This window comes from Scyliorhinus torazame, chromosome 1 (genome assembly GCF_047496885.1).
Source record: "Scyliorhinus torazame isolate Kashiwa2021f chromosome 1, sScyTor2.1, whole genome shotgun sequence".
NCBI lineage: Eukaryota > Metazoa > Chordata > Chondrichthyes > Carcharhiniformes > Scyliorhinidae > Scyliorhinus > Scyliorhinus torazame.
In genome coordinates this window covers 222,266,804-222,284,826 of record NC_092707.1, presented here as the reverse complement: position 1 = coordinate 222,284,826, position 18,023 = coordinate 222,266,804, and the positions used below count along the sequence as shown (strand labels likewise).

Here is an 18,023-nt window from a genome sequence, read left to right as displayed (position 1 = left end):
TCGAGCGCCCACACAGGGAGCCACCACCCCCGACCCTCAATTGGTTCCCTGAAATTGATACCTCCTCTGTCAGCAAAGCAGCATCCCCCCCTCCCCTCCTCCCCAAACAGCCCCACGACCCAAAAGCCCCAGTCAAGCACCAGCTGAGCACTTGTTCACCCCCCACTACGCTCCCGAGAGTCAGCTGACCCATGCTGACCCCGGCAGCTCCCGCCCCTGGCGCCGATCAGACTGTTGCCTCATTGTCCGGACCTCTCTCCCCACATGAATAAACCAATTAAACTACCTCTCCAGTCCCAGTGAGTAAATAGTAATACGAAACGAAAAATAAACAGAAGACACTAACATTGCCCCGTGAGGAGACACTTACTGAACCAAGGCTCCAACTTCCCGAAAAATCGCACTAAATATCTCAACTTTGTCGAAAACGCTGCACCCTCCACCACAGCCCTTACACGCACCCAACATTGTATACAATCTTATATTAGAAACGGTACCGTGTTACCCAGCCCCACCGCCGCATTCCACCAAAGCTTAACTGTCCTTTAATTCGAGTCCAGCTTTTCTTGTTTGACGAATGACCACGCCTCGTCCGGCGTCTCAAAATAGTGATGCCGTTCCTTGTACGTGACCCATATCCTCGCTGGGTGTAGCATCCCAAATTTCACCCCCTTGCTGAAGAGGGTCGTCTTCGCCCGGTTGAATCCAGCACGTCTCTTGGCCAGCTCCGCACCCAGGTCCTGGTAGATGCGTATCACGCTGTTCTCCCACCTGCTGCTCCGTTTTGCCCACCGCAAGACAAGTTCCTTGTCCGAGAAGCGATGAAATCTCACCACCATGGCCCTCAGCGCTTCATTCACCTTGGGCTTCCTTGCAAGGGCTCTGTGCGCCCCATCCAGCTCCAGGGGTCGAGGGAATACCCCCGTCCCTATCAGCGTCTCCAGCACCTTGGACACCAATGCTCCCGCATCCGACCCCTCCACACCTTTGGGGAGGCCCACAATTCTCAAGTTCTGTCTCCTGGACCAGTTTTCTAGGTTCTCCAGCCTCTCCTGCCACTTCTTGTGGAGGTCATCCTGCGCCTCCACCTTAAGGGCCAATACGACCAACTCGCCCTCATGGTCGGATAGCTTTTTCTCCATCTCCTTAATCGCTTTCCCTTGTGTCGCCGGAGTTGCGATCATTTGGTCTATTGATACCTTCATCGGGGCCAGCATGTCCTTTTTAAGATCCACAAAGCAGCCCCTAAGGAACTCTTGTTGCTCCTGTGACCACTGCGCCCATGCACCCTGGTCGATACCGGCCGCCATGCCATGCCTCGGCGTCCGCTCCGCACGCTTCTGTCTGTTGGGACTTCACCCGGCCACTCCTGGTCCAGCTATCCATACAACAGAGAGGGAATCCTTTTGGCAGTGTTCGCTTCACCAATCTGCCCCAAAGAGTCCGTGAAAACTCCTGAAAAATGGTCCGAGAGTCCGTTCCAGGCGGGAGCTGCCGAATGCGCGACCTACTCCTCCATGGCCACCACCAGAAATGCGCGACCTACTCCTCCATGGCCACCACCAGAAGTCTCATCATCGCTTCTTCAATGGCCTTTGCGAGATCTTTTCGCAGTTGTTCCCTCTGCTGCTGGAATTCAGCTTTAATAAAGGCCATCAAGTCAGTTTGAAGCCTTTGAGCTTGCCCTTCCCCCGCCTGCATGCTTGAAGAGGCTTTTGTCTTTGCTGCAGCACCACCCAAATCCATCACTGTTTCTGCCGGGTCTGGTAATCAAGAGACATACCATTCCTGGGGGAAAGTACTCCTCCAACTTCCACCTACATCTTTTCATCAAAATTCCACTCTGTATTGATTAAAAAGAGCTCTTTTCTGTAACCTTGGGCAGGAGCTGCCTTGTATGTGACCACTTACTCCATGGTCCACACCGGAAGTCCTTAACACTTGTTTATTAGTACTTCATCTAAACAGGTTACTGAGGCACGATCAATTGGACTAAAGACGAAAGTTGAATCCAAACTGAGGCTTTATTGCTATCAGATGTGTGGCCTCCCACAGCAACTGGCGAAATGGCTGCGAGCAGGAGGACACGCATATTTATACCCCGCCTCCTGGGCTGAGCCAGCAGGCAGGGGCCACAGGTGAACCTGTAGTGCAGGTTCTACCGTACATCCTCTAATATAGGTACAACAGTGGTTTACCACATTCACCCCCTGTTAAAATTGTGTCCGGCGGGGGTGGTGGATAACTATATATAATAATGATTTTAGTATTTACAAAGCAAAACAAATGTCCTTTGACGTCCGGTGGACCGGTCAGAGGTTCAGCCGGTCCGGGGCCTTGATGGTCCTTTGGGAGTGCCGAAGTGGTGACGGCGATGTTGGTGCTGACCTGGTCGAAGGTGACTCTGGGAACCAAAATCCTCTTCATCGACGGGCATGGGCAGGGGGGGAACGGACGGTCCTAGGGGTGGTGGTGTTATGAGCGCCGGGGGAGGGGAGGGTGGCGCCGGTGGAGGAGGTGTGGAGGTGGAACCTGCTGGTGCCATGTCCCTGAGGGAGACAGTATCCTGGCGGCCGTCGGGGAATGCCACGTAGGCGTACTGGGTTTGCGTGGAGCAAGTGTACCCTCTCCACAAACGGGTCCGCCTTATGGGGTGGGACGTGTTTACAGAGAAGCACGGTTCCCAGAGCTGTGAGCCAAGTCGGGAGTGACACCCCGGATGTGGACTTCCAGGGACGTTCATGTGGTGTATTGTTAGTGGCAGTGCAGAGTAATGAGCAAATGGAATGTAGTGCATCAGGGAGGACCTCTTGCCAGCGGGAGATTTCTGGAACGTAGGGCCAGCTGGACGGCCCTCCATACCGTCCCATTCTCCCTTTCTACCTGCCCATTTCGCTGGGAAACTGGTCGTCCTGCTTGAGGTGATACCCCTGCTGAGCAGGAACTGACGCAGCTCATCACTCATGAATGAGGATCCGCCTGCACCAGGCGTGTGCGGTCCGGCCGGTAGAAGTGCGGCTTGCACTCTGCACAGACTTGGAAATCCCTGGTGATTGTCCTCACTTCCTCGAAGGAGTAGGGCAAATTTTGTGCCTTAATGAAGTGGTACAACCGTGACTCCTGGGTGACAAAGGCTGTCGTGCAGGGTCCAGAGTCGGCCTACCTGTGCGCTGGCACATGTACCTCGGGATAGGGCGTCTGGGGGCTCGTTGAGTTTGCCAGGGCGATACATAATCTCGTAATTATAGGTGGAGAGCTCGATTCTCCACCGCAAGATTTTATCATTTTTGATCTTGCCCCGCTGTGTGTTGTTGAACATAAAGGCTACCGACCGTTGGTCAGTGAGGAGGGTGAATCTCCTGCCGGCCAGGTAATGCCTCCAATGCCGCACAGCTTCAACGATAGTTTGGGCCTTCTTTTCGACGGAGTGCCGAATTTCAGAGGCATGAAGGGTGCGGGAAAAGAATGCCACGGGCCTGCCTGCCTGATTGAGGATGGCGGCAAGGGCGACGTCTGATGCGTCGCTTTCTACTTGGAAGCGCAGTGTTTCATCTACAGCGTGCATTGTGGCCTTGGCAATATCAGCTCTGATCCGGGCGAAGGTCTGTTGGGCCTCGGCCGTCAGGGGAAAGTGGGTGGACTGTACGAGTGGGCGGGCCTTGTCCCCATAGTTTGGGACCCACTGAGCGTAATATGAAAAGAACCCCAGGCAGCGTTTGAGCGCCTTGGGGCAGTGGGAGCTCCATGAGGGGGCGCATGCGGTCGGGATCGGGCCCCAGAACTCCGTTATACCGGACCATATAACTCCGGACCACATAGCCGAGGATGGCTAAGCGGTTTGTGCTGAACACGCACTTCTCCTTGTTGTAAGTGAGGTTTAGGAGAGTAGCGGTGTGGAGCAATTTAGCAAGGTTGGCGTCGTGGTCCTGCTGATCATGGCTGCAGATGGTGACATTGTCTAGGTACGGAAACGTGGCCCGCAAACGGGGCTGTTTAGCACAGGGCTAAATCGCTGGCTTTGAAAGCAGACCAAGGCCAGCAGCACGGTTCAACTCCCGTAACAGCCTCCCCGAACAGGCGCCGGAATGTGGCGACTAGGGGCTTTTCACAGTAACTTCATTTGAAGCCGACTTGTGACTATAAGCGATTTTCATTTTTTCATTCATTTCATTTTTTCAAACCGTACCGGTAACCATTCAGTCCATCTTCCTTTGGAAGACCGAGACCCCGTTAGTGACGCCGAAGGGGACCCTAAGGAAGTGGTATCGGCGGCCGTCTGCCTCGAAGACGATGTATGGACGGTCCAATTTACGGATGGGGAGCTGGTGGTAGGCGTATTTCAGGTCTACCGTTGAGAAGACCCGGTACTGTGCAATCTGGTTAACCATGTCAGATATGCGTGGGAGGGGGTACGCGTCGAGCTGCGTGTACCGGTTGATGGTCTGGCTGTAGTCCACAACCATTCGGTGTTTCTCCCCAGTTTTGACCACTACCACTTGGGCTCTCCAGGGGCTGTTGCTGGCCTCGATGGTGCCTTCCCGAAGCAGCTGCTGGACTTCGGACCGGATGAAGGTCCTGTCCTGGGCGCTGTACCGTCTGCTCCTGGTGGCAATGGGTTTGCAATCTGGAGTTAGATTGGCAAAGAGGGAAGGTGGGTTGACCTTTAGGGTCGCGAGGCCGCACACAGTGAGGAGTGGGAAGGGTCCACCGAATTTCAAGGTTAGGCTCTGGAGGTTACACTGGAAATCCAGGCCGAGGATTAGTGCAGCGCAGAGGTTAGGGAGAACGTAGAGGCGGAAGCCGTGGAATTCTATGCCCTGGACCGTAAGCGTGACCGTACAGTACACCCGGATCGCTACGCAATGGGATCCGGAGGCCAGGGAGATTTTTTGACTGGCGGGGTGTATCGTGAAGGAGCAGCGCCTTACCGCATCCGGGTGTATGAAGCTTTCGGTGCTCCCGGAGTCCAGCAGGCAAGAGGTTACGTGGCTGTCGACTTTCACGCTGGTGGATGCGTTGGTCAGGTTATGCGGGCGAGACTGGTTGAGTGACATGGAGGCGAGCCTTGGTTGGTCGTCGGGTAATGGGGCGGCCGTTGAGTTCAGGTCCTGGAACGCTGGTGGTGCCCATGTGCTGAGGGGTAGACAAGATGGCGGCGCCTGAAGGTCTTGCGGGTTACAAAATGGCGGTGCCCATGGAACGCCGTTGCGGGGGTGGGACAAGATGGCGGCGCCCATGAAACGCACGTGTCGTGCGGAGGGGAAGATGGCTGCACCCACTGGCTGCACGTGGTCTGAGGGGGGGGGGGATGGCGGCGCCCATTGTCCGTGACCTGGGGGGTGGGCGATCGCGGCTACTGAGCGGGCCTGGCACACCGCGGCGAAGTGGCCCTTCTTCCCGGAGGCTTTACAAAGGGCAGCATGGGCCGGGCAGCGTTGGCGGGGGTGCTTTTGCTGGCCACAAAAATAGTATCGGGGCCCTTCGGGGTTTGCTGGCTGGCGTGCAGCGCAGGCATATTGGGTGGGCAGCGACCCCCTGAGGTGGCCGTCTGTGGGGTCCACGAAGCGTAGGAGGGGTGGGCCGCGCGGTTGGGGGCGTAGGACTGGACGTTGCGCAGGGTGACCGTCATGGAGAGCGCTAGCGTTTTAGTCTCTGCGAGGTCGCGCCTGGCCCCTTCTAGGAGCCGCTGGCGTATGATATCTGACCCAATTCCAGTCACAAAGGTTTCCCGCATCAGGAGGTCTGAGTGTTCCTTGGCTGTAACGTCCTGGCAGTCACAGTCTGGGACTAGTGGGATTAGGGCCCTCCCAAAGTCTTCTATGGACTCACCAGGTAGTTGAGAGTGAGTGACAAGCGCGTGCCCGGCGAAGAGCATGTTTGTCTTCTGCTCGTAGTTGTCCTTGAGTCGAGTCATGGCTTCGGAGTAGTTCGGCGCATCCTGGATTCGTGGGAAGACTTGAGCTCAGCCTGGAATATAAGATCTGAATCTTCTGAGCCTCCGGAACAGGGGTCGGCGCCGTGTTGATATACGCTTCAAAGCAAGCTAGCCAGTGCTGGAAGTCCTTTCTCGCGTCGCTTGAGTGCGGATCCAGCTGCAGGCGATCTGGTTTAATACGGAGGTCCATCCTTTGAAACTGATACCAATAAATTGAGGCACGATCAATTGGACTAAAGATGAAAGTTGAATCCAAACTGAGGCTTTATTGCTATCAGATGTGTGGCCTCCCATTGCAGCTGGCGAATGGCTGCGAGCAGGAGGACACGCATATTTATACCCAGCAGGCAGGGGCCACAGGCGAACCTGTAGTGCAGTTTCTACCGTACATCCTCTAATATAGGTACAACAATGGTTTACCACAGTTACAGAGTAGGCATATTGCTCCTGAGCATGGAGTTCCAACCTCTCTTTAACACAAGACAGACTAATATAGTGATATATCATCATCCCAGTCACACATTAGCATATCCCTTCTGATATTATTAGTCAGTGCCAGGACTGTTGTTCCAAGATCGTGAATGCAGTGCAGGATGTTGCAGAACCTGCAGGATTTTGAACATCTCCAGCAAATCACCTCATAACCTTCTCCCAGGAAAATAACCACGACTTCTCCAACTATCCATGTCCTTCAAGTGCTTAAACCCTGAAACCATTTTTAAAATATCTTTTACATCCTCTCTAAAGCTTTCACTACTTTTCCTAAAGTGTGATTCTCAGAATTGGACACAACACTCCACTTGAGGCCAAAACAAAACTTAAGCCATAACTTAAAATAAGCAAAATAAGGATACTGGAAACCGAAACAAGAACAAAGGAAGCTGTAAAAATGGAGCCGATCTGGCAGCATCCAACAAGAAACAGAGTTAATGCTTTTAGTCATAGACCCTTCATCGGAAACAAAAGGAATGTTGGTGCAAAAGAAACGGCAACAAAAAGTAGCAACTTTAAGAACTTATGACAGGGGCCTGGTGTGAGGGGGGCTTTTTGCATTGAGGCAATACATCTACGGAATATTAAAGAAAGAGAGAGTGGGGGGGGGGGGTTAAGATAGAGGCAGCCTAAAGATGCCAAATTCAACATAGTCTTGAGGGCTGCAACATGCTTAACCAGAAGATGAGATGCTTCTCCTCCAGCTCACGCTGGGCTTCACTAGAGCATTGCAGTAGGCCAAGACGGGGTATGTGGGCATGAGAGCAAGGTGCTGAGTTAAAATGGCAAGCAAGAGGAAAGTTAGGGTCATGCTGATGAACTGAGTAAAGGTATTCCGCAAAGTGGTCACCCAGTCTGCGCTTACATTCCTGATGAAGAAGAGACGGCATTGGAAGCAGTGAATGGAATAAACCAACTTGAAGGAAGTACAAGTGAAATGCTGCTTAGCTTGAAAGGAGTATTTGTGGCCTTGAACAGTGAGGAGGTGGCTTCAATATGCTATGCCTTTTTTATAAAGCCCTGCTACCATCGATGATTTATGCACATCCCCATTATTTTATGTTGCCCCTCTTTACTCTTTACATGAGTCGCAAAAAGTTGGTTTACAGGTGCAACAGGTGATTAAGGCGGCGAATGGAATTTTGTCCTTCATTGCTAGAGAGATGGAGTTTAAGACTAGGGAGGTTATGCTGCAATTGTATAAGGTGTTAGTGAGGCCACACCTGGAGTATTGTGTTCAGCTTTGGTCTCCTTACTTGAAAAAGGACGTACTGGCACTGGAGGGTGTGCAGAGGAGATTCACTAGGTTAATCCCAGAGCTGAAGGGGTTGGATTACGAGGAGAGGTTGAGTGGACTGGGATTGTACTCGTTGGAATTTAGAAGGATGCGGGGGGGGGGGGGGGGATCTTATAGAAACATATAAAATTATGAAGGGAATAGATAGGATAGATGCGGGCAGGTTGTTTCCACTGGCGGGTGAAAGCAGAACTAGGGGGCATAGCCTCAAAATAAGGGGAAGTAGATTTAGGACTGAGTTTAGGAGGAATTTCTTCACCCAAAGGGTTGTGAATCAATGGAATTCCTTGCCCAGTGAAGCAGTTGAGGCTCCTTCATTAAATGTTTTTAAGATAAAGATAGATAGTTTTTTGAAGAATAAAGGGATTAAGGGTTATGGTGTTTGGGCCGGAAAGTGGAGCTGAGTCCACAAAAGATCAGCCATGATCTCATTGAATGACGGAGCAGGCTCGAGGGGCCATATGGCCTACTCCTGCTCCTAGTTCTTATGTACTCTTCCTACCAAAATGTATCACTTTGCTCTTCTTTGCATTAAATTTCATACCACATGCCTACCGATTCAAACTCCAAGTCTATGTCTTCTTGAAATGTTTCACTATCATCCGCACAGTTCACAATACTTCCAGGTTTTGTGGCATCTGCAGATTTTGAAATTGTGCCCTGTAGTGCACCTACGTCCCGGTCATTAATACCCATTAAGAAAAGCAGTGGTCCTGCTACGGACCAATGGGAAATCACACTGTAGGGCTTCCTACAAAAAAAACACCGTTCACCACTACCCACTGTTTCCTGTCATGCAGCCAAAGTCATGTACATACTGTCACTATCCCTTCTCTTCCAGCAGCCTCAAATCTGCTGGCACTTTATCAAGTGCCTCTTTGGAGTCCATGTACACCACTTCAACCGCAACAACCATGTCTGTCTTACCTCATCAAAAAAAACTCAAATTAATTAAATATGATTTGTCTTAAACAAATCCTTGCTGATTTTCCTTAATTAATCCAAACTTGTTCAAGTAACTCACAATTATGTGCAGGATTATCCTCTCTAAACGCTTTCCCAATAATAAATTGACTTACCCTTATGCCCTTTTTTGAACACCAGTGCAACACTTCCAATTCTCCAATCTGAATTAGTGCCTCCATAATTTTCATTCTTACTTCCCTCACTATCTTTGGATGCATCCCATCTGGCCCTGTGTCTTATCAACTTTAAATAAAGTCAGCTTTTTAATCGCTTCTCCTAATCAATTTTAGCCAATCTAGCATCTCAACAGCCTCCTTTTTCACTATTATTAAATGCGAGAGTATCCCAATAGCCAGATGGGTAACTTGGAACACCGGTTTTTAGTGGTGCACATTTCAATATGATATACTGTGAGAAAAGATATGTGAACCAGGGAGGTATAGTCCAGTTGTGTGATCAATTAATAAAGAATATTCATTAACTTGAATGAAAAAAAATACCATGACAAGAAGGACACATTACAACACTGATGGCTATACACACATAGCATTACATAAAGTTACCCTTTGGCTCCCAACTACCTACATTTCCTAAACGCGGAGATGCCCCTTTGTTCCTAACAACATCCAATATTATATAACTCTTTAAACCAAATCCAGCAGATAATTACCACACACAATGGGTGGAATTCTCTGATCTTGAGGCTAAGTGTTGATGTGGGAAACGCCGTAGCGTTTCTCGATGGCGTCAACATGGCCCCAAGATCAGCAATTCTGGGCCTACAGGGGGCCAGCAGGGCGCTGGAGCGGTTCACGCCACTCCAGCTGCTGATCCGGCCGTGGAATGGGCGCCGGGGGATATGCGTGCACAGTGGGTCCGGCGTGAACCCACGCATGCGCAGTCCCACCGGCGCGATTTCCACGCATGCGCGGTGTCTCACTTGTCTGCGCTGGCCCCGACCCAACATGGCACAGGAGTACAGGTGCCGGCGCAGAAGAAAGGAGGCCGGGAGACAGAGAGGCCAGCCCGCCGTTCAGTGGGTCCCGACCGCGGGCCAGGCCACATCAGAGGCTCCCCCCAGGGTCGGAACCCCCCTCCCCTCCCCACAGGCCAACACCTGACCCTTCAACGCTGAGGTCCCGCCGGCTCAGAGCAGGTTAGAACGGCGCCGGCAGGACTCGTTTTTTTTTTTTTACGGCTGCTCGGTGTAGCCATCTGGGATGGCCACTTCCAGAATACAAAATGGACATCTGCAAAGATTGCAGGGAAAAATGGACAATGTTAAGAAAGCAAGGAGGCACAGAGCCTGTCTGTATATTGGAGAAACAACTCCCAGACGAGACTGAAACTGTAGGCCCATTAGCATATGGATGGCCCATCTCCAGGAACAAAGGAAGATACTTAAGTAACCGATCTGGCCCCAGACCTCGCGGCGCCAGTTCCCCAAACCAAAAGCAGAAAACAAAGCAGGCCACCGGCCACCTAGGACACGCCCAGCCATCAGGCACCCACCCCTTTATTGGTCAGGATCAATGCGAATGATCAAGAAATGGCCCAATTGATTGGGGCCAAGTTCAAGGCCCGCTCAAAAGCGCGTAGCCTCCTTCGGGTATAAGAAGACCCCAAGAGAGAATCGCTCTCTTGGAATCGGCTCTCAAAGCGGAGAGACCCGTCCACCAGCTACAACAGAAGCAAGTAAGTCCAAGGTCAACGCTCGCTACCAGACGGACGACCTTAGCTGTTCCCCTTCACCACTTCGACCCAGCAGCTTCAGAACCGAACAACGGCCATTGTTCCTCTGACTGAGTGGGCGCCCGAAGCTAAGTATAGGCTTTAGCAGTAGTGATAGTTTAGTCTGTAGTATTTTGTGCATGAGTAGATATTGCTGTGTATGTAAATAAATAGTATTGACTTTGAACTGACTAACTGGTGTACAGACACTTTGATCAGTATTCGGGTTTGAACCATGTGGTGGTATCGAAAGATACCTGGCGACTCTAAAGCAAATGTAATTAGAATTAAGGAAGGCGACCATATTGACCGCCATATTTAGAAACAACCAAAGAGAGCAACATCAGCCCATCCGGGCAGTGATGTCGAGCCAGCAGAAGATCGCCGAGAAGCTGACAATCCTGAACGACAGGGAGATTGGTATGCTGACTCGGATTTATAACATCAAAAAGGCATGTGGGGATCCAAAGGCAAAACCATCATACTTAATTGACAAAAACATGGAATCTGCTGTCAAATACATCGGCAAAAAGTTTCCGGTTGTTGATACCCGCAACAACAGTCAACAGCTGTCACAGCTGCATAAGGAGAAACAGGAAATTTTGAAGAACCTGAAGTGCGCTTCGGCGCTGCACCGACCAAGTCAGCCCCAATGGCCGCCGATTCTCCGCTCTGCAGAGAATCGCGTCCTGGCGTCGGGGCGGTGTGGCGCGATTCATGCGGCCCCCTGGCAATTCATGCGGCCCCCACGCGGGGTCGGAGAATCCCGCCCAGGTTATTTGGCTACATTTGGGAAAACTGTCTTCAGTTTCAGCGAAGGCAAAATCTTCTCAATTTGAGTTTTGGATTTGAACCAGCTGCCCGTTTAGCCACAACTTGTATTTAGGAGACTGTTTTTCCAGCTGGATGTGGTGGCTGTGATGGTAGCTGCTGTGGTCTCTTTCTCCAGTTATTCTGCTATAGATATACTATTCTTTCCCTTTGATGTTACCGACCCTGTAGATACGGCTTTCAACATATAAATGCCAATTTCCTTATCTCTCCAATTTGAAGTTACCTCTTCTCCATCCCATTGTTTCCCCCAGTCACATAGGTAAACACTTGCTTTTCTGACAGATATGCTAATTTGCACGTCAAAATCTCTTCAGACAGCTACCCTTGTCAACTCCCTTTTTTATTTTATCGCAATTTCATTTTTTAAAATCTTAATGACTACTAAGAATTGGGGAAAATTAAGTACTCAGCTATGTCCTCTGCCTCCACGGATTTCATTTTTGGGCCATAATTACACCTCTCCCCTGTTTTTAATACCAGTTTACTATTTATGTGGCTGTATAAGACTTTTGGATTTCTTTTTAAGTTAGGTGTCAGTCTTGTCTCATACTCTCCATTTGTCTCTCTTATCTATCTCAGTGTTTTTCAAACTTTTTTCCCCGAGACCCACTTTTGCCAACTGGCTGACTTTTGGGACCCAAGCTGATCGACCTTCGGGATACAGTCACGTTGCTAACCCAGTCTATCCTTATTTAAGACCGTGTTTGAGACATTAAAGTTTTCTTGCCACAGGCAAGGGATGGAAAATAAATCATCTAGCTTTCCTGTTCTTATTCATTATCCAGTAGCCTCTGATGCATTGAATTTATGTCAACATTGAGTGAGGACAGATCGTATATGCCTGTGATATCCCCCTATCTATAAAGGTTCACTGCCCAGGGTCACGCATGAAGGATAGTTACACATGAGAGATATGGAGAGCCACCAACAATGTAACTTGCATTCATCGTGAGACACTGCCTCTAGGAAACAAAGAAGTGAAGGAAGACTGAGGTGAGAACAAAGAACAGATACAAGTGTGAGAGAGCCAGATGTGGTTCTTGTAAATAAAACAGCTGTAAACCTGAAGATAGTGAAATTAAAATCTTGATTTATAATTGGCTTAAATGCAGTTCAATTATTTTATGCAAGTTTATTCAACTTCAAAGTACACTATCAGAAATAAGTTCACCAATATTGATGATGGCTGATAACACTAAAACTGACCAAAGGCACCCGACAAGCTAACTGTTCTGCTTGTCATTAATCAGACAAAATGGACATTGAAAAAAGTTTTCTCAAATATTCAATTGTGGCATCGTGAAGTGCTCATGTCTCCCCAACCAGAAGACATGCCATTGCAGTTTAGTTCAGTTGGCTGAACAGCTGGTTCGTGATACAGAGTGAGACCAGCAGCGGGGTTTCAATTCCCGTACCGGCTGAGGTTATTCATGAAGCACCATCTTCTCAACCTTGTTCCTTGCCTGAGGTATGGTGATCCCAGGTTAAATCACCACCAGTCAGCTCTCCCCCTCAAAGCTAGCCTATGGTCATCTGGGACTATGGCAACTTTACAAATTACATAGTTCAAACCTACCTGCAGGCTCTCCTCCTCCATTAGGAGACAGGTTAGTCCAGAAGATAGAGTGATTAATATGACCCCCACCATTAAATCGTAATGCTGACTGTAGAGCAACTTGAGTTGTCACATCACCTAAAATATAGGAAAGAAATTTTAAGATCTGCTCAGTTTGCAAAAAATTATTCAATGTGGGGAAATCTATTTAACATAAACACAAGTACAATCATTCCACAATGGGAAGCTTTTTTATTCCGCACCCCAGTCTGCAACTCCTTCTGGCTACATAAATCAAAACAGGAGTTGCATGTCCAGTTCTAGGTAATCTTCTCATTATGTCACTAATAATAGAACACCAGAGCAGGAATAGACGATATGGCCCGTCAAACTTGCTCCATTCTTCAACATGATCATGCTGATCCCATCCGCTCCCCAAATCCTTTAATTCCCCAAGACACGAAAAATCTGTCTATCTGCCTTAAAATGTATTCAACAATGCAGCATCCACAACCCTCTGGGTGGAGAATTCCAAAGCTTCACAAACCCTTGAGTGAAGTAAATTCCCCTCATTGCAGATTTAAATGTTTGGCGCATTATCCTGAGACTGCGCTTTAGGCTCCCCAACCAGCGGAAACCATCTCTCCCATCAAACCACTTCAGAAATTTGTAGGTTTCAATGAGATCATCTCTCATTTTTTTTCTTAAAACTCCTGAGAATGTAAACCCAATTTAATTAGCCTCTCATCATAATACAATCCTCTCATCCCAGTGGTCAATTCAGTGAACCTTTGCTGTACCTCCTCCAAAGCAAGAATATCCTTTTTTAAATGTGGAAACCAAAGTACTCTTCTAAATGTGGTGTCATTAAAACCCTGCACAATTGCAGCAGACTTCTTTAACTTTGCATTCTAAATCTCTTGAAATAAAGGTCCACATGCCATTTGCCTTCCTAATTCCTTGCTGCATCTGCATGTTAACTTTCTGTGTTCCTTGTATAAGTACACCCAAGTCACTTTCAGCATCAACACTTACAAGTTTTATACCTTTAAAAATATTCTGTTTTCTATTCTTATGGCTAAAGTGAATAACTTCACACTTCCTGCATTGTACGCCACCCGCTGAGCGTGATTAAACACGCAAAAACCAGAATCCCGTGTTGGGAACGTATAGCAGCTATTAAACAGGAATGCTACGCCAAGGCCGCACTTAAAAAATTTTTTTAATGCCAACCCGATCACTTGATTTCCCCCCCTGGACACCCCACTGCGGTCTCTGGACCCCTCCACTACAACCTACCTCTTAGAGGGACCTTGACCCCCCCCCCCCCCAACACACACCCACCCTCACCCCACCTCTTAAGGGTAGGGCACCCCGAGCCCTGGCAGTGCCAACCTGGCACCCAGGCACTGTCACAGCCTGGCAGTGCCCCAGCCAGTGCCACCCAGGCACGCCAATATCTCTTTGCAGCCTATTGTGTCCTCCCCACACAGCTTCAGATCATCAGCAAACTTTGACTCTCTGACTCTTCATCTAAGTATTAATATAGATTGTAAATAACTCAGACCTCAGCCTTGTGGCACTCCATTATTCACTGCCTGTCAACTTGAAGTCGCTCAGTTTATGTCCACACTCTGCTTTATCCATTAATCAATCCTCAGTCCTTGCTAAAGTATTATCCCCAATCCATAAGACCTAATCTTGCCCAATGAACTCTTTTTTGAAAAATATTTTATTGGCATTTGCACTTAATGTCAAAACTTTGCAGAGCAATACAGAGACACCAATCATTTGGGGGCAGCACAGTAGCACAAGTGGATAGCATTGTGGCTTCACAGCGCCAGGGTCCCAGGTTCGATTCCCCGCTGGGTCACTGTCTGTGCGGAGTCTGCACGTTCTCCCTGTGTCTGCATGGGTTTCCTCCGGGTGCTCCGGTTTCTTCCCACAGTCCAAAGACGTGCAGGTTAGGTAGATTGGCCATGATAAATTGCCCTTAGTGACCAAAAAGGTTAGGAGGGGTTATGGGGATAGGGTGGAAGTGAGGGCTTAAGTGGGTTGGCCTCCTTCTGCACGGTATGTTCTATAATCAACACAGTAACAACATCAACATAGGTACCACAGGCTGTCCCCGCATCTGTGACTGTGATCCCAGTTCTATCTTTCCCCTACACAATTACATTAGTGTGGATCTTAATAGTTTTTAAAAAAAAAAAAATTTTTATTAAAGGTTTTCATAAAATATCAATAACAAAATGAGACAGAAAAAAGAACCCAACAAGTTCAACCCAATAAGTACAAAACACAATCTAAAAAAGCAACCCCCCAAACCCCTCCCCCACTGTACCTAAATAATAAATTAACATTAACACCCCGACTTAAGACAACAGGTGTATACACCCCCTCAGACCCTTCCAGTGTAAATAACATAAACAAAAATAAAGTAAACCCCCCCCCCCCTCAAAGCTGCTGCTGCCATTGACCAATGTCTATCGTTCTGCCAGGAAGTCTAAGAACGGTTGCCACCGCCTAAAGAACCCTTGTACCGACCCTCTCAAGGCGAATTTCACCCTCTCCAATTTAATGAACCCTGCCATATCGTTGATCCAGGATTCCACACTTGGGGGCCTCGCATCATTCCACTGAAGGAGAATCCTTCGCCGGGCTACCAGGGACGCAAAGGCCAGAATTCCGGCCTCTTTCGCCTCCTGCACTCCCGGCTCCTCTGCCACCCCAAATATTGCGAGCCCCCAGCCCGGTTTGACCCTGTATCCTATCACCCTCGACACCGTCCTCGCTACGCCCTTCCAAAATTCCTCCAGCGCTGGGCATGCCCAGGACATATGGGTGTGATTTGCTGGGCTCCCTGAGCACCTAACACACCTGTCCTCACCCCCAAAGAACCTGCTCATCCTTGTCCCGGTCATGTGTGCCCTGTGCAGCACCTTAAACTGTATGAGGCTGAGCCTCGCGCACAAAGAGGAAGAGTTCACCCTCCCTAGGGCATTTGCCCACGTCCCCTCTTCGATCCCCTCTCCCAACTCCTCCTCCCACTTACCTTTCAACTCCACCACCGAGGCCTCCTCCTCCTCCTGCATCACCTGGTAAGTTTCCGAGATCTCCTCCCCCCCCCCGGCAGCGGCGCCGTTGCCAGCGCCCCCAGACTCGTACCCACACAGGACGCCGTCTCCAGTCTCTTCCATGCAGGCCCCTCCATCACCCACTTGCGCACCATTGTCACATTGGCGGCCCAGTAGTACCCACAGAGGTTGGGCAGCACCAGCCCCTCCCTATCTCTACTCCACTCCAGGAACACCCTTCTCACCCTCGGAGTCCCTCGTACCCACACAGACCCCATTATATTCCTGTTAACCCGCCTGAAAAAAGCCTTCGGGATAAACACTGGAACAGGAACAAAAACCTTGGGAGCACCGTCATTTGACAGCGGCAGCTATTCCCACCTCTTGAACTCCTCCTCCATTTGCTCCACCAGCCTTGTAAAGTTAAGCCTATGCAGGGCCCCCCAGCTCCTGGCCACCTGGACCCCCAAATATCTGAAGCTCCTCTCCGCCCTTTTTAGTGGGAGCTCGCCAATCCCCCTCTCCTGGTCCCCGAGCTGAACTACGAACAGCTCGCTCTTCCCCATATTGAACTTGTACCCCGAAAAGTCCCCGAATTCCCTAAGGATCCTCATTACCTCTGGCATTCCTCCCACCGGGTCCGCCACATACGGCAGCAGGTCGTCCGCATAAAGCGACACCCTATGCTCCTCCCCACCCCGCACCAACCCCCTCCAGTTCCTCGACTCTCTCAGTGCCATAGCCAAGGGTTCAATCGCCAGTGCGAAGAGCAGGGGTGACAGGGGACACCCCTGTCTCGTCCCTCGGTGCAACCGAAAGTACTCGGACCTCCTCCTATTTGTGGCCACACTCGCCATCGGGACCTCATACAACAGCCTAACCCACCTGACAAACCCCTCCCCAAACCCGGACCTCTTCAGTACCTCCCACAGGTACCCCCACTCTACCCTATCGAAGGCTTTCTCAGCGTCTATCGCCACCACTATCTCCCCCTCCTTCGCCGGCATCATGATAACGTTCAAAAGCCTCCGCACATTCGCGTTCAACTGTCTCCCCTTCACAAACCCCGTCTGGTCTTCATGGATGATCTGCGGCACACAATCCTCAATCCTCGTGGCTAAGACCTTCGCCAGCACCTTGGCATCTACATTTAGCAAGGAAATCGGTCTGTAAGACCCACATTGCAGGAGATCCTTGTCCCACTTCATGATCAAGGAGATCAGTGCCCGGGACATCGTCGGGGGTAAAGCCCCCCCCTCCCTTGCCTCATTGAAGGTCCTAACTAACAGCGGGCCCAACAGGTCCATATATTTTTTATAGAACTCGACCGGGAAACCGTCCGGCCCCGGTGCCTTCCCCGCCTGCATGCTTCCTATCCCTTTGATCAGCTCCTCCAGCCCAATCGGGGCCCCCAGTCCCGCCACCAGTCCCTCTTCCACCTTTGGAAACCTCAATTGGTCCAGGAAACGGCCCATCCCTCCCTCCTCCCGTGGGGGCTCGGATCGGTACAATTCCTCGTAGAAGTCCCTGAAGACCCCATTGATGCCAACCCCACTCCGCACCACGCTCCCTCCCCTGTCCTTAACTCCCCAGATCTCCCTAGCTGCATCCCGCTTCCGAAGCTGATGCGCCAGCATCTGGCTTGCCTTTTCCCCATACTTGTAGACCGCCCCCTGGGCCTTCCTCCACTGCACCTCCGCCTTCCTGGTGGTCACCAGGTCGAATTCGGCCTGGTGGCGGAGCCTCTTCCTCAACAATCCTTCCTCAGGCTCTTCCGCATACCTCCTGTCTACCCTCACCATCTCCCCCACCAGCCTCTCCCTCTCCCCCCGCTCCCTCCTCTCCTTGTGGGCCCTGATGGAGATCAGCTCTCCCCTCACCACCGCCTTCAGTGCCTCCCATACCATCCCCACTCGGACCTCCCCGTTTTCGTTGGTCTCCAAGTACCTCTCTATACTTCCTCGGACCCGCTCGCTCACCTCCAAGCGCCACAGCGGGCGCTGGTCCCTCTCCTCCCCCATCTCCAAGTCCACCCAATGCGGGGCGTGGTCCGAAATGGCTATTGCCGAATACTCAGTATCCTCTACTCTCGCTATCAGCGCCCTACTCAAATGAAAAAGTCGATTTGAGAATAAG

The 18,023-nt window shown here is 50.4% G+C and overlaps 1 protein-coding gene across 2 annotated transcripts in view; it reads right to left on the bottom strand.

Moving 5' to 3' along the window:
* The window catches only part of sod2 (superoxide dismutase 2, mitochondrial), a 36,469-nt gene that overhangs the window by 15,292 nt on the left and 3,154 nt on the right, over positions 1-18,023 (bottom strand). Inside the window, exon 2 of one of the 2 annotated variants that reach the window (XM_072502618.1) lies at positions 12,832-12,948. The exons of the other annotated variant lie outside the window; for it this stretch is intronic. Coding sequence (XP_072358719.1) covers positions 12,832-12,948 — 117 coding nt within the window. The remainder of the gene's footprint in view (positions 1-12,831; positions 12,949-18,023) is intronic. 2 annotated transcript variants of the gene reach the window in all.